The sequence below is a fragment of the Salvia hispanica genome, chromosome 1, assembly GCF_029641045.1.
Source record: "Salvia hispanica isolate PSC_SH4W2 chromosome 1, Shi_PSC_v1, whole genome shotgun sequence".
Classification (NCBI taxonomy): Eukaryota; Viridiplantae; Streptophyta; class Magnoliopsida; order Lamiales; family Lamiaceae; genus Salvia; species Salvia hispanica.
The window spans coordinates 59,374,573-59,390,207 of NC_142692.1; the positions used below are offsets into that span (position 1 = coordinate 59,374,573).

The 15,635-nt window shown below is 38.6% G+C and overlaps 1 protein-coding gene across 5 annotated transcripts; it reads right to left on the reverse strand.

Annotated features, from left to right (window-relative positions):
* Nucleotides 1–4,281: 4,281 nt before the first annotated feature.
* LOC125218709 (actin-related protein 3) lies at nt 4,282–8,338 on the reverse strand. Of its 5 annotated transcripts, none has more exons than XM_048120449.2 (10): nt 8,219–8,338; nt 7,796–7,985; nt 7,137–7,602; nt 6,531–6,677; nt 6,125–6,217; nt 5,826–5,945; nt 5,543–5,653; nt 5,345–5,470; nt 5,152–5,250; nt 4,282–4,849 (listed from the first exon to the last, which is right to left on the reverse strand). In XM_048120449.2, the coding sequence occupies exons 2-10, from the start codon at nt 7,843–7,845 to the stop codon at nt 4,769–4,771; spliced, it is 1,293 nt and encodes a 430-aa protein (XP_047976406.2). In that variant the 5' UTR covers nt 7,846–7,985; nt 8,219–8,338; the 3' UTR covers nt 4,282–4,768. The 5 variants fall into 5 exon arrangements, with proteins under 5 accessions (XP_047976406.2, XP_047976408.2, XP_047976407.2 ...); XM_048120451.2 differs by having other exon boundaries at nt 4,282–4,611; nt 4,722–4,849; nt 7,796–8,327; XM_048120450.2 differs by having other exon boundaries at nt 4,282–4,640; nt 4,722–4,849; nt 7,796–8,327.
* Nucleotides 8,339–15,635: the final 7,297 nt, after the last annotated feature.

The window sequence follows — 15,635 nt, forward strand, 5'->3', positions numbered from 1 at the left end:
TGGAATAAATTTAGGACCTTATTTAGCCCTTACTCAAATAACAAAACACAATGTTCAACACTAACATAAGAAAAAGAAAAAAAAACTGCACTTCTTGACGACGACGCGCGCCTATTTGACGAGGTAGTCTGGCAGTCGATCGGGTGGTTTCAACTTCTCCCTCGGTCGTAGCTTCCTTCCCTCCACGACTACCTCCTTCATCTCATCTTCCTCCCGTACATCCGGATCCCCCTCACTTGGTGGCGTCAACTCCCTTGCTTCGTCCGATGTCACCTCTTCACTTTGCATGTCCTCATCGAGGTCAGCCAGTGTGCAAGATGTGTCCGTAACAGTTTCTTGGCTGCAACTAGATTGTTAAATCTTTCTACCTCCACAGCATGCAGTATTTTTCTCTTTTCTTCATCTTCTCATTGCCTCTTGCTCTTGCTCGTGCACTCTCCTTGAGCCATCAATTTCTACCAAAATAACATTTTTAATATGATAATTAGTTCCATTATAGGCACAAAAAGATACAAATTCCTATAAGTTGCCATGGTGGTGAGTACCTCCTTAACCTCCTAAACTAATTGAAAGGGTTTTGACCTCAGATATCGTGATCAAACATTTTCAAGAAAGTCTGAGATGTCGACTACCCGAGCGAATTTATTGTACATTGAAACATTGCAAAAACACATACAAATTCCAAATGAGTGGAGGATATGGTACGTTTACCCGTCACAAGGAGAGATCACATCCAGTCGAGTTTGGCCGGGACGGATTCTTCCCAATCATCACGTATGTATAGCTCTCTTTTCTTTAAAAAAAATATGACCACAAAAGTTTTAATTAACGTGATGTCTAGATATGTTGTGATGAAACATTTTTCTTCCAATGCTTTTGATAACGATGAATTTCAATGGAGTATACAATAAGTTTAGAATGTTGCCGCTAAAAAATTGATTAGAACTTCTATGATTCGATCTGTTGTTCAATAATACATAAAAAAATGACCAATTAGGAAAACATGTCATCAACGTAGGCAATAAAGTTTCTAATTACTATGATGTGTGGACTAGTTGTGTTTGGTAAAAATTCATATATGGGCATTAGGGCATCCACAGTGGTGGCCCTATTGGGCATGCCCAAGCCACCATTTCTTGGGCATGCCCAACAAACTTGGCTCTGCCCATGAAAACTTGGCCACTACAATGGTGGCCCTCCGGGCCACCATTTTTTGTTATATTTTAAAAATTAAAACTATTATCATACATCTTTTGTCATATTTTAATATTACTAGAATAAAAATTATATGCCAAATCCCAAATCTCCACGGTTGGGAAAACGAAAAGTTGCCAAATCCCAAGTCTCCATAGCCGGGAGAATCATCTCCACCTTGCATTTTTTAAAGTATGAAAATGGTAGAGATTGCAATTTAGAGTTTAGAATTGAGAATGATAAAAAAAATTGGGAGGAAGTAATATTTATAAACAATTTTTGAAATTAAAAAAAAAAAATCAGAAAGGAAGAGGGTCGCGGCTCTCGGCCCGTGCAGTGGCGAGCCCCGCCTCGCGCCCAAGGGCCTCGGTCTGGCCGAGAGCTCGCCTCTCTCTCGTCCACCCCCCTGGGCCGACTCCCTCTCTCGCCTCAGTAGTGGGGGGCCGTGCCTGGGCCGACTCCGGGCCAAGGGCCGCGGCCCTCCCACTGTGGATGCTCTAACAATGCATTTTGTTGATGACAGTTGGACTTGAATAAGCATTTGATTGCGTTTAGAGAATTTCTCACACCACACACGGCAACAACTGCTCAATTAATCATTCAAGTTTTGAATGAATTTCAATTAATCAATAAAAAAAGTTTGTTGTTTTGATAATGCTAATGCTAATACTGGCATTATAGATGAACTAATCAATGCATGTTCTCATGTTATTGATGGTAAATATTCTCATTTTAGATGTATAGTTCATATATTAAATTTAAGTGTTCAAGATGCGATCGGTTTGTGGCAAAAACATGTAGATTCTTAGAATTGTTGTTAGATTAATTCATAACAAGCCTCTCATTGGTAAAGCTTGGAAGAAATATCGCCAATTAATGCAAGTAGTTTAGGCAGTGACGGAGCCACAGTGGGGCCAGGGGGCCCTTGAGCCCCTCACCCATTCCTGATATGACTATATATTATTATATGCATTCGTCCCTACCAAAGAGTTTGGTAGTGTAGTTGGCTTGGAAACAAATAGTCTTTAGTAGACTATTTTGTGGGTCATTTTGTCATATTAGTAATTACTAATATATTTGTGCTTTCTCGTAATTCATTTTACTATTTTGTACTCCCTCCGTTCCTTCATAGTTGAGTCATTTTTCTATTTCGGGAAGTTCTCTCATAGGTTAGTCATTTCCATATATAGTAACTTTTTCCTCTTTCTTACTTTACTCTCTCTTACTTTATTCACTTTTTACTTTATTCTCTTTATCTTTTTTCTCTTTCTTACTTTTTTATCTATTCATTTAACACACTCAACATTCATTTCTTAAATTCCGTGCCGAAAAGTTCCACCTCAACTATGAGGGAACGAAGGGAGTATATTTTGTCTTAGCTAAAATTATTAGCTATTAATTAATTCATTTGTGTTTTTACTGGATTTGGCTACACTAGTAATTTATGTATTTTTTTTTTCAAAATTAGTAAGTTTATGTAAAATATAGTAGTGTTAATTTAAGATCATAAAATAATACTCCCTCCGTCCCCTATTAGGAGTCACACTTTGACCGGACACGAGTTTTAAGAAATGTAAAGAAAAGTTGGTTGAAAAAGTTAGTGGAATGTGGGACCTATTTTTTTATATTGGTTTTATAATAAAATGTGAGTGAATTGAGTTAGTGGAATGTGAGACCTACTTACCATTTATGGTAAAAATGAAGCGTGACTCTTAATTGGGGCGGACCGAAATGGAAAAGTGTGACTCTTAATAGGGGACGGAGGGAGTAATGTTTATAATTTAGGAATAAAAAATGTCTCATAGGTGTGTAAATTTTGTCATACAATATTTGTAAATTTTATTTAAAATTTATGTTGTTTATTACTAAAAAATTTAGCTTTAATTATTTCAACGTCAACATTGTCTTTATATACGTCATGTCTGTGTTTTTTATGGCGTTGATGATACCGAAAATATTCAACAACTAAAAAATATAATTTGGACTCTCCAGTATCAAATTCTGGCTCCACCGCTGACTGAGTGAGGCACACCAATTTCCATATGAATGTGTGGACTCGTAGGAACTCGAGATATGATATGTTGGAATATCTGTATAATACAATGAACATTTATCCTTCTGATTTGTTTTGAATTCTTGGTAATACAATATAGATTTATTTCAATTATTGCGAACTTAGAAAAATGCTACTACTATTAATTTATGTGATGTTTATTATTCTATTTATGTACATGAGCATTGCATATATATGGCGATTGACTCTAAGATATGAATGAGAAATACTGCAAATATGAAAGTAAAGGCTCTTTTGTTTTATATGATTGAAAAATGGCTCAAACATACGTACCAAATACACATGAGCGAGTTCTTAATTTGTAACAGAAATAACATAAATAGAAAATAGAAAATAATATAAATTTGTAAATTAATGATTAATTTTTTCCTTTTATTAATTTGTTATTATTAAGTTACAAGAAGTAAAATGACCCAACAATGCCAGCGCCGGTGGCCACCGCCACAGCCGCCGCAGCGTTGGTACCGACTGCTGCAGCACCCGCGGTAGGCGAGCTGCCAGCTGCCGACGGCGGGAGGCTCTTGAAGACTCCCTGGGGAACCGGGCCTCCGATGGGGGCAGCGTCAGCGGCTGCCCCGCTGAGGGCGCCGATCACCGCGTTGGGGTCCAACCCAGCTGCGGCAGCGGCAGGGGCAATGTCGACTGCGGCGGCGGGAACGCTCGGCTCTTCGGCGATCGCCACGGCTGCGAAGAAGATCATCAAGGCAACCACAATCAGTTGTTGTGTTGCCATTTTTGGGATTTTCTTTTTTATTTTATTTTTTTTGAAAGAAAATGCCGCAGCTGGTGTGGAGATGTGTGTTGCGGTGATTGAGGTGGCGGAAAGAAGAGGGTAATATAAGGGCGGAGGCGGCGGTGATGCGGCGGATGTTGCGGATTATCCTTCCCTGCACAATAGCTTCATTTTCTTGAGACCGTTGCTATATTTGACATTAATTAAATCTAAAACATCAAAATATTTAGGACCATCGATATATTGTCAAATTAACTGCACATAAAAATGGAACTAGTGGTTAATAAAAATGAAATATTTACTCTTACGGGATTCGAATTCAAGCAATACAAACATTCAACAAGGAGTGCCAAGACCACAGATAAATTCACTGTAACTTTGATATGACGCAAACAACAAAATTGGAAACTACAAAATTTTTGTAAGAATATTACAACAGAAACACATGACAAATACAAAAAAGAGGTTTGATGAGATGTACAAGGATATATCTATGGTAAAGTAAAAGAAAATCATCAACTCCAGAGAGACATTCATTTCTGTAAGCAAACATTATGCGGAGGTGAAAGCTACAGGGAGACAAAAACGCATCTCCGTCGAGATTTTCCTTCTGAAATCATGCAGTAAACTTCATTTGGACTGCTGCAGGTATTCAGTACAAAACATGAAATGCTGATGATGGGTGGTGGCTTTATTTTTTTGATTCGAGCCAAAAATTACCTTCGCAAGTACAAGAATCTAGTTTGATTGATCTTCATGTGTATGTATCAATACATTCCCTTGAAAACTGGGTTTGTGCGGCATATGCTCGCTCCACATTCCTCATATTCTGCCTTCGTATGGCAAGCCTGTGTCAGGGGAAGAGATTACTGCACGGCAGTCTAGGGTTAAACATTCAAGAGAGCGAGAGACGAGAAGACAGTAATCTATCATCACAGGTTGCATTTAAAGAGATAAATCCCATCAATTGGCCATAGTTCTTGAATTCTACTTTGAGCTAACAAGTTCCTTTCATCTGTTCTCTCACGAGAACAGTTTCTTTGAAAGATATGAAGCCTTTGTTGATATAGTAATGGTGGTGCTACACTGCCACGTATGCTAAGTATGGTTATGTTAACTTTTCAGAGGATATGGGGGAAGTAAAACTTACGGTGAAAAACTCAGGAGTGGATGCAAGCACGGACCCACCAAACCAAACCGCATATCTCTGGATTGGGTGGCTAACGACATTTACTTCCACGGGTTGCGACTGCAGAAATAGATGTGTAGCAGTCAACTTCTATAAATGGCAATCACAAATTTCCACCGACAATCAAGTGATGAAAAAGAGCTGATAAGGTTACCTTTATTTCTCCAACAAGCCTAGCATCTGATGTAAGAACCCGAGCATCAACAATCTTCTTTATATCCCTTTGTAGCCTCCGGTTGAAGTCCTTGAACATGGTTGATCCTCCAGATAATACGATGTTCTATAATATTGCAAACATGCTCCAGTTAACCCAAAAAAAGAAAGAAAGAAAGAGAAGGCAATTTCTTTTCACCTTATACAATGCTCTTCTTGTATCTATTGGTGCTGACTGAATACATTTATCAATCACATCAGGCAGAGGGGTGGTAAAATCATTTGTGTAGATTTCGGGGTTGAAGAAGACCTGAAAAACGAAGCACAAAACATCAAAAGCTTAACCATAGGATGTATTCTATACCATTTGCTACTTCCATATGATTTTCCGATAATTTACCCTTTACAGGAACAACAAAGCGAATAGCACAAAGAATGCTGCTCGGGTTAACACACACATAAACAGAGCAAATGAAGCAAACCTCAGGTCCGAGGAACCTTTCGTAGCCTATATCACAAGAATATGGAGCCCCAGTCTTCGGCTTGGTACCTCGCCACTGCTTGATGTATTTTGCAGGTTCTCTGTCGTGTTTATTGAACTCCTGTCTTGTAAAGAACACACACTGGTAAATCAACAACTTATTGATATATATATATATATAACAGAAATATTACAAAAATCTGCACATTTGAACTTTTGCCAAAGCACTTAGTTGTATTTCCGTGGATGTTGAGAGGGAACGGGTCATTAGATATGAAGCCGCTATTCTTTAGACCATACCTTGACAATGTCCGAACAAGTGTAGCAATACATTTCCTTCACTCTGCGGGCTACATCAAAGGAGTTTTCGGGTGGAACATGCTCCCCCCTTTCCTAAACGGAGCAAACGAGGAATTTGAGAAATAATAATAAGAAAAACTACAAGCATGAGCAGCATCTTATCTTATTTAAGAATATAGCAATGATGTCATCATGCAAGAACGACACAGAAACAAATATTATCTAATTTTAATAAATTAAACCATTTACTTCTCATCATAATCTATGAGCCCTCTTCAATAATGTACAATCTTAATTGACAAACTTCAAGTCCAGATTGAAAAATATTGCTTTTTTTCTAAATACCAGAAAGCATATCCATTTCATCAACTCCATAAGTTAAATATAAAGTACTGTAGAATCATACTCTCATGAGCTGCTGAATGAACCGAGTTACGTCTTTTCCTGCGATTGGAATAGACTTAATGCTGCTCCCGATAACATAACCATCTGCAACAGGCACGACATGAGTAGCCCCATCTCCCACGTCCACTACAACTCCTGTCATCTCACACTAAGGGAAGTATTGAAGAGTAAATAAAACAAGAATTCACAAACAACTACTCGACTGTGTGGTATTATGTTCATTCTATTGTTCCACATGGCTTGTCTTATTTTTGAAACGACATGGGTCATCTTGCTTTATCAACGAGACAGTCAAAACGACATTAGTTGTGAACAATTCAATAATAAGTATTATGGAAATGTAAAAGGTAGGTGACCATATATTACTGTTAGGTAATAATCAATGCTTCATATTGATAATTTAAAGATAATAACTCAATTATTGATTATTTATTTCACACAAAAACTTCACTGAAACTCATATAATCCCACAGCTCAATGAAAATTACAGCAAAATTCAACTCCCGTTCTTGAAGACTGACTCAATGTTAAACAAGTTACTAATAATTCAAAACAAATCAAATCCCTAAATTTCAAGAAAGAAACAAAACATTCACATTATTCCAACCTTGGAAGTAGTGTATCCAGCTGCCAAAGCAAGAACAGGCTGCACCGCAATATACAGCCCCGGAACATTAAACGTCTCAAACATGATCTCTCCGGTGTACTCACGACTCTCCGGTGCAGTCAAGGCGCTCTCCGTCAAACAGAAGTAATGATCCTCTGGGTCGCACCGTAGATAGTTAAATATACAATGCTGCCAGAACCTCTCCATTGAATCCCAATTATCCACCTTTCCTTGCTTAATTGGATAGCTCAAATTGTAAGTGCTGCTAGATTTAGATCTAGACAGCGCCTCTTCGCCTATATAAAAATCCAGATCCGCCATCACCCCAGCATTGTGCTGCCCTATCCAATTGCTGTTTTTGGTCGAATTCGGCCGCGGCTGGTTCAAGAACGAGTTGTTTAACGCAACTACAGTTGGAACTATAAAGCATGGCTCCACATTACCAGCAAAACCCATTTTAGTATACCTGCATCCGGATTCAAAACACAGTATAATGAATTTTAGCAAAACCTAGATCGAAAACTAGGAGACTAATACTGATTCATTGAAGATTCAGCAAGTCAACACACTTTGACTCATTGACGCATTACGTCAAACAGATTCGCTTCAACCTCAGAAAGGGGGGAAATACCAAAGACCAATTGAATCATTCAACTTACCCAGTGCCATTGTCAATTACCACAGCAGGACGTGAGGCGGCGGGATCCATCGGAGAAAACAATCCAATTGCTCAAAACATTGCGAAAATCTCAAGGAGTAAAGCGATCATGGTCGTTGAAATACGTCAGCGGCGTTTGGTGGGAATGAGCTTGACTTCTCAACTCCGGGTTGGTGCAGCAACAAACAAATCTAGAAGATGAAGAAATAGTCGCGAAATTCATCACCCAGAAAAAAAAAACGCAGTGAGCTTTCAGCTGGTATGAACTGTTATAGTAATAAGTATTCAGGAAAGAAAAAGGGCAAAGGGAGAAATTGTTCTTTAATTTTTAGCTAATTCTAGCAATCAAACATGCAGCTGTTGGAATGTACACTCGAAATTAATTGGTGTTGCTCGAATTTGGTTGGTGAAAAGGGAATATTACACGGTGATTTGGTCGGCTATACGGATTTTGGAATTCGGAACGGAGATGTGTGACATTAAACAGAATCTTCGCTTTTTTTCTTGATTATTTCTTAGTTTTTTTGCCTGAGTCATAAATACAGTCGGCACTTGAGTTCATTTTCAATAAGAATAAGCTACTATATAACTCATTTATGATAATAAACAAAAGACTTTTCTCAGAAAATTAATAAAATAAATAGAAAAATTTATAAGTAAGTAAATGAGTTAATTCTAAACCATGTTAGTTTCAATATGCCGGAAAATCACATAACATTTTTGTTAAATGTCGGCTAGCGGTATTGGACTTCACAAGGTCTTAAATAGAAAAATTTATAAGTAGTGAATGAGTTAATTCTAAACCGATGTTAGTTTCAATAGTTAAATTCTCTAAAATTCTATCCTACGTCGACTTAGTGAAGATTCCATTTAATCTATATAAATATGGATGATCATCCCTTTTATAAGGCCTTTTAAGGGATGCGTGGCTCATTTCTAATATGGTATCAGAGCGGGCTCAAGTCGATGATGGATTATATCTCTTTATCTCTTCTCTTGCCTACCCATGTGATGAAAGTCCGATGTGTCATTCCGGCCCACACGTGAGGGGGCGTGTAAATTCTCTAAAATCTTATCCCACCTACCCACGTGATGAAAGTCCGACGTGTCATTCCGGCCCACACGTGAGGGGGGTGTAAATTCTCTAAAATCTTGTCCCACATCGACTTGGTAACGATCATAGCTCCTCTATATAAGTGTGGATAACTCTCCCCCTTTTAAGGGGTGAGTGGTTCATTTCTAATACAATATGCCGGAAAATCACATCACATTTTTGTTAAATGTCAGCTAGCGGTATTGGACTTTACAAGGTCTTCAGCCAGAAAATTATTTATTTTGTTCTAGGCCACAATTATCATTCCATAAAAGAGGCGTTTTTTTTTATCCCAGAAAATGAGCGACGCATGTTGTGTCGCTATTTATGAAACGCATGACGGAAGTGCATTTTAGGGTAAAACTGATAGAGCTGGAAGAGTAGAAGACTCATGTGTTTATATTCCAACTGGCTAGGAGGGTACCTAGACCTAGTTGTGTCATTGGGTCCGTGTCTATCTTCCCTATCAAAAACCTCAACTCACTTCTACGGGCTAGTATAGCGGAGTAAAGGATCGATCCCACAGAGATGGATGTAGATGTTATACACTTGCGATGACATTTTGGAATGGTCAGTTTGCTACCACGCTTTTGGGGTCGAGTTAAACTAGACGGAAAACTGAAATGTAACTACACCTATTCTGACCAGTAAGTAACCAGATGCTTCATGGTACGGGATGTGTACGTGAAGGTGAAAGTTGGACTACTAGTGTACATGCGAAAAGTGAAATCTTACAGTAAAAGGATAGAAAAAAGTAAAAAGGAATAACAAAAGTGTTTGCTAACTAACTACCTAACCTGCAGGAAAGCTAAAAAACTGAAAGGACAAAACAGAATAGCAACAAAAGAAACTAAGTGGTCCCAGAATCAGATTAAGATGTTGTCTTCTTCACCAAGCAATGAAAATTGATCGAAAAATTAAACCTCCACGGATGAATGCTCGGAATCAAACGCAACAACTCAAAGTTAACTAAAAACCAACACACTAATTCTAGATCTAGTTGAGAAATTAAACTAATGCAACTAAATCATGCAGAAACCGACTAACCTACAGACTGATCAACATGCAAGGTGGCGGAAATCAAACAGAAACCAGATCCATGCATCTTTGGAAGAAATGACCGATTAAAATATGAAGAAACTTGAGAAACACTAGATCTAACTTAACTAGGCAGATTCAAGCTCGTAAACAACAGAAATCAACGTAAAATCACTAGATCTATCTAACTAGGCGGAAGAAATCAAAGGCAAGCTGGAACACAAAATAAACCACAATAAACTTCATTGCATTCAAAATTATCACCCAAAAGATGTTCGAACTGAAGTAGGTACTGGAACCCAAGTCAAATGCAAGCAAAACCAAGTACTTAAGCTAAGAAAGCATAAAACGAAGCAAGTAAATGATTGTTGGCTCCTCAGAGCGACGAAACTAGAAGAACTTCTGAAACTACGGCGGCAAACTGGCTGGAATGGACGGCGGACTCCTTCTTCCGGCAAGTGGCTGAAAACTTCAAGTGAAAACTAACTAACTAAAGCTATCTATGAGAGCGAAGTTGAGCTATTCCCCAATCCCTAGGGCTACTCCTTCTCTTGAGTTGACGATTCTGTCCCTTCTAGATAGATGATCATTTGTAGCAACCCACTCTGTCTTGTGCTCAAGTTTATGGCATGCATCTTGATCACTATTGCACCATTTATGCGTTCTTTTCACCTGAATTTCTTCCGACCCTTTCCTCCTGACTTGTACCTTACCCTGCACACTTTAGCAACTGTGTTTGCAGATATTATCCAATTAAGCACGTAAACCTGACTAGTAACCAAGGCCTAGAACGAGACTTATCAAAGACGCATGTAACTTATGCATTGACAAAACGACGCATTACACTAATGCATTTTGATTGAATGACGCATGAGTCTCATGCATTTTCACAAGCGACGCATGTGACTCGTGCGTCTCTCAACGAAATAAAATCCCTAGAGTAGTTCAAAAGATAGAACACACGTGAGTGAAGGAAAAAAGAAGCAGTGACAAGTTTTCATGGCTCTTCCACTAATTCAAACTATAATTCGTATAATCATACTCTCAATGTCCCATTAAAAATGAAATGTTTTTCTTTTTGTGTGGTAGGGGAGTTAAAATTTTAGTCTTGTTGTACTTATTTACGTAAATAGATTAATTCCACATGTCTCATCATTATTTTGTGTATTAGAAAATGTATTAGTAGATGTTTTAGGTGATCCTTACCGATTCACTTTCCATCAAATAACTTGCGTATGTAGTAGCTACATTTTCGCCATAACTTATTTTATATTTTATATTTTCTTCTTTTAATTTTTTATTTAAATGATAAATAAATATAAATATTAAAACATCAATACAATTTAAAAATAAACCAGGTACAACAATAATATTTCTACTTGATTAAAATTTCTACATTAAACTTCAATTGTTACACACCCTACATATATAATAAGAATGAATGTATATAGTGATAGATTAATGTATTAAAATTAAATACAAAACCAAAGAAATTTTAAAAAATGAATTTCAGCCGAAAATGCTGCAATAATGCCGGAAAATCAGCTGTGAAATCAAGCGGACTATTGTTTGATTTTCTGACGGCCCCCGTTTGCGGCACACTGCAATAAGGTCGCAATTTTCGGTGCCTGGTGTGGTCGCGAAATCAAACAATGTGTGTCCCTATGTTTCATCTCTAGTGTAAATGGATATGTATGCATAAGAAAGTGAAAGGGGTTTGAAGTTACCTTGTGTGAAGAAAGAACACAGATATGGTGGGACCTTGGTCTTTGTGGAACTGTGGGGCCTTGATCTTGTGGAACTGCTACATTTTGTTTCCAGTGTGAATGGGTGTATATGCATAAGGAAAAAGAATGAACGGGGCTTGAGGTTACCTTTGTGTAAGAAAAGAACAGTGGGATTGTGAGACCTTTGGTCTTATGAAACTGCACTTCTTTGGATTTTTACTTCGGTTGTATATAGTGAAATATTTGTTGAAAGTGATGGGGTGAAAGTGAGAGGTCAAGGCATGTATATATATGCCTTGATTTGGCAAGTGGTTCTCCCATTCCTTCGTATTAGTCGAACTGCACTTATACTGAAAGCGGATTGAGGTCTTGTATTAGTCGAACTCCCATTCCTTCAACATGGCTCTCCAACGGCTTGACCGCTAATGCCTTCGTGAAAGGATCTGCCAGGTTGTTTTCTGACTCAATCTTGACCACTTGTATGCCTCTCTGCACTATATTTCGAATGATATGATACTTCCACTCTATGTGCTTGCTCGCTTTATGTTCCCTCGAATTTGCCACAGCACCAGAATTGTCACAATAAATGGTGATGCTCTTGGGCATATTTGTAACCACACCTAAGTCCAGGAGGAAGTTCTTATGACGCGTCTCTACTTCAGCCTTAAACTCCTTGAGCTTGTCAAAAGTTTCAGACTTGTAGCGCATCAAATAGACGTATCCAATTTTCGAGAAGTCATCAATAAACGTGATGAAATATCGAAAACCGTACCTTGCCTCGGTTAAAATTGGTCCGCACACATCAGTATGAACGAGCTCAAGTACTTCCTTGGCCCTATTACCCTTTGACCTAAAAGGTCTCTTGGTCATCTTGCCTTCCAAACAGGATTCACACTTCGAAAACGGTTCCTTCTCAAGACCTTTAATAAGATCTTGATCAACCATCGCATGAATCCTTCTTTCGTTGGCATGACCAAGTCTAAGGTGCCATAAGTACGTTTCATTCATTGAAATTGAAGGTTCTTTTCTTTTCTTAGAAACTTTCGATGTAGCATTGGGTTCTGATTTACGTTGATTAAACTGTGTGGAAGTGATTGTGTACAGATTGTTTTCCATGATATCACGATAGATATAAGAACCATCTTTCTTAATAACTCAATTGTCATTAAAAGAAATCGAATATCCATCAAAAGACAATTTAGAAACTGAAATTAAATTTCTTTTAAAAGAAGGTATCAACAAAACATTCTTCAAAATAAAAAATCTATCACTAGAAAATCGCAAATAAACGTCTCCTACTGCAACGGCCGCCACTTTAGTAGCGTCGCCCAGCTGGACTTCGATCTCACTATCATGTAACCATCTTGTCACTTGCATTAAGTCAGGATCAAAACATATATGATCAGTTGCTATAGTATCAATAACCCATGTATGAGTAGATGTCGAAGCCAAACATGACTCGACTACTAGAGCATGGTGCATAACTGCAGCCTTGCCCTTTTTAGGACAGTCTGGCTTCCAATGACCTTTCTCTCCACACTTGAAGCATTTTCCAATAGGCTTCTTATCGACATTCTTCTTCTTCTTCTTTCCCTTAGCATTCTTAGCTGCCACTGGGTTCGGTGCCTTTTTCTTTCCTGCGCGAGGCTTAGAGCCAGAGGAATTAGGCGCCAAACTCAGCATAGCTACCTTAGCTTGAACCATAAGGTCCTTCGCCGACTGAAGTTCAGTCAGCAGCTCAGCCATAGTGTAATCCCACTTGTTCATCTTGAATTAAGCTTGAACTGCTGGAAGCTTGGGGGAAGACTCTGAAGGATTATAGTAATCTGGGACTCGGGATCGATCGTCCCTCCCAAAACCTCAATCTGGTTGAGGTGGCTCATCATCTCAAGGACATGTTGCCTGACAGATGTGCTTTCCTTCATAGTCTTCGTCATGATACTCCGAAAGGCTTGAGACTTAGCCGTTCGATTCTGAGTACCAAAAAGATTTGCAAGATTTTGCATAATCTCGGCGGCAGTCGCCATGGCAGAATGCTGATGCTTGAGTACTGATGAAATAGATGCCAACATATAGCACTTAGCCATCTCATTTGTCTTATGCCACCGTTTATGCGCATTCTGAACTCCCACCGATGCGTTAGCAGCGGGAACTGGAGGCTGTGGAGTAGTGAGCACAAACTTGTACTCTTCTGCTGTGAGAACGATATCCAAATTTTGTTTCCATTCTATGTAATTTTGGCCCTCGAGTTTGTTTTCTTTGAGTATTGCAGAAAGAGGATTAAAAGACATCTTGACGGATTTTATTGCACTGCAAACAGAAAAAATTACTATTTGTCATAATCTTATGTAAGGAAATTGAGAAAATTAACCATAAAACTTTTCAAAATCTTACAACAGCAAAATTAATAAATTGTACCCTCCAAAGGAGGTTAATACGCATTAAAATTTTGACAATTTTACTGGTCACAACACCGACGAATAGTACAGAGACCACAAAATGGCATGGCCGCCTAATTTTGCCTAAGCACGACCATAAGAATTTAGCATTACAGAATTTTATTTTTACAACACAATTCCATAACAATGTTCATGTGCTGATAACAAAATCAAGCTATCTCATAAATTCTGATTGAACCCTGAAACTCGTAGTTCCTTAGGATTATCGTCCCCACAGAGCAGGTGGCGATAATATTAGGAATAGGGGTGGCGAAACGGGTTACCCGCGGGTACCCGCACGCGACAAGTCGGATACCCGTACCCGATTTTAGCTAAATTGGTTGTCCCAATACCCGCCCCGTGATATACCGGGATTATCCGATACCCGTGTCGGGTATCTCGTACCCGGCTTTGCAGGTACCCGTACCCGACCCGAAATTCGAATAAAAAATTTGAAAATCATAATAATCGTCAATGTTCCCTAATTTACTTAATTAATATTGATGGTAAACTTTGAATAGATTAAGAATAAAAGTGAGGGGACTCTATAGCTAGTTCCGATGAGTTTTCAATTATATGTTCGTCGGAATATAAAAATGTTTTAACAGAACTCTTAGAAACATTTCATTTTCTTCACTCATTTTGTAAAAATAATAATATAAATACTCTTGATAAGTCGTATTCTAAGCCTTGGTTACTGGTCAGTATGTCGTGAAATGCATGTATTATCTGCAAAACAGTTGCTCAAGTGTGCAGGATTAAGGGATCCAAATCAGTAGGAGACGATTAAGGTGACGCAAGTGAAAAGGGCGCTAGAAGGGTGCAATACTGACCAGGATGCATGCCAGAGAAAAGGCTCGAGATGGAGAAGAAGGATAGCTGAGATAATCATTAACAAGGGCAGAAAAGTCAAAACGTGAAGGAAGTCTACCCTAAAAACAAGGGCAAGCCTCCCTATAAAAGAAGCCACTTGGAGAGAGAAGAAGAGAGTTCGGTTGGGAGTTCCAAGTTCTCGGTTCTCATACACACTTAGTAGAATTCTCTCTAGAAGATCAGTCCTTCAGCATTATCCAATCTCTCGTTCCTCGCCACAGCTATGGTCACTTGACATCCAAGAGTCTACCGGAGTAGTCATCATCCCACCGTTCCAGCCAGTTCGTCGTAGTAGTATAGCAGTTTCACCGCCCGGAGTGGCAAAAACAATCGTTACTCGCTTTCTAATTTAATCTTACTTGCTTTCTTCGTTGGATCTGTGCAAACATTTATCTTTGTTGCCTTTTGAAGTACTTGGTGAAGATCCAAACGTTTTAGTTATGAAATTTCTATTCCGAATGTCCCTTTGGTTCGAATTTGCTTCATTCTGCCTAGGAAAGTTAGATCTACTCGTTGCTTTTAACTTCTAAGCGTTGTCTTATTTGGAGTTGTTGATCTTAGGTTGTAGTTATGTTTAAGTCTAATTTTCGTGCATGAGTCTTTCGTTCTGCATTATAATTACCACCTTGCATGTTAGTCAGTAGAGGTAAACTGCAGTTTCGCCGTTCATTT

Excerpts from the sequence above, each read along its gene's own strand:
- LOC125218709 (XM_048120449.2), bottom strand. The coding sequence starts at position 7,845 with ATGGATCCCGCCGCCTCACGTCCTGCTGTGGTAATTGACAATGGCACT. Across the intron at positions 6,678-7,136 it reads CTGGATACACTACTTCCAAG|TGTGAGATGACAGGAGTTGT; the intron begins GTTGGAATAATG and ends TACTTCCCTTAG. Across the intron at positions 5,471-5,542 it reads CAAGAAGAGCATTGTATAAG|AACATCGTATTATCTGGAGG; the intron begins GTGAAAAGAAAT and ends GCAATATTATAG.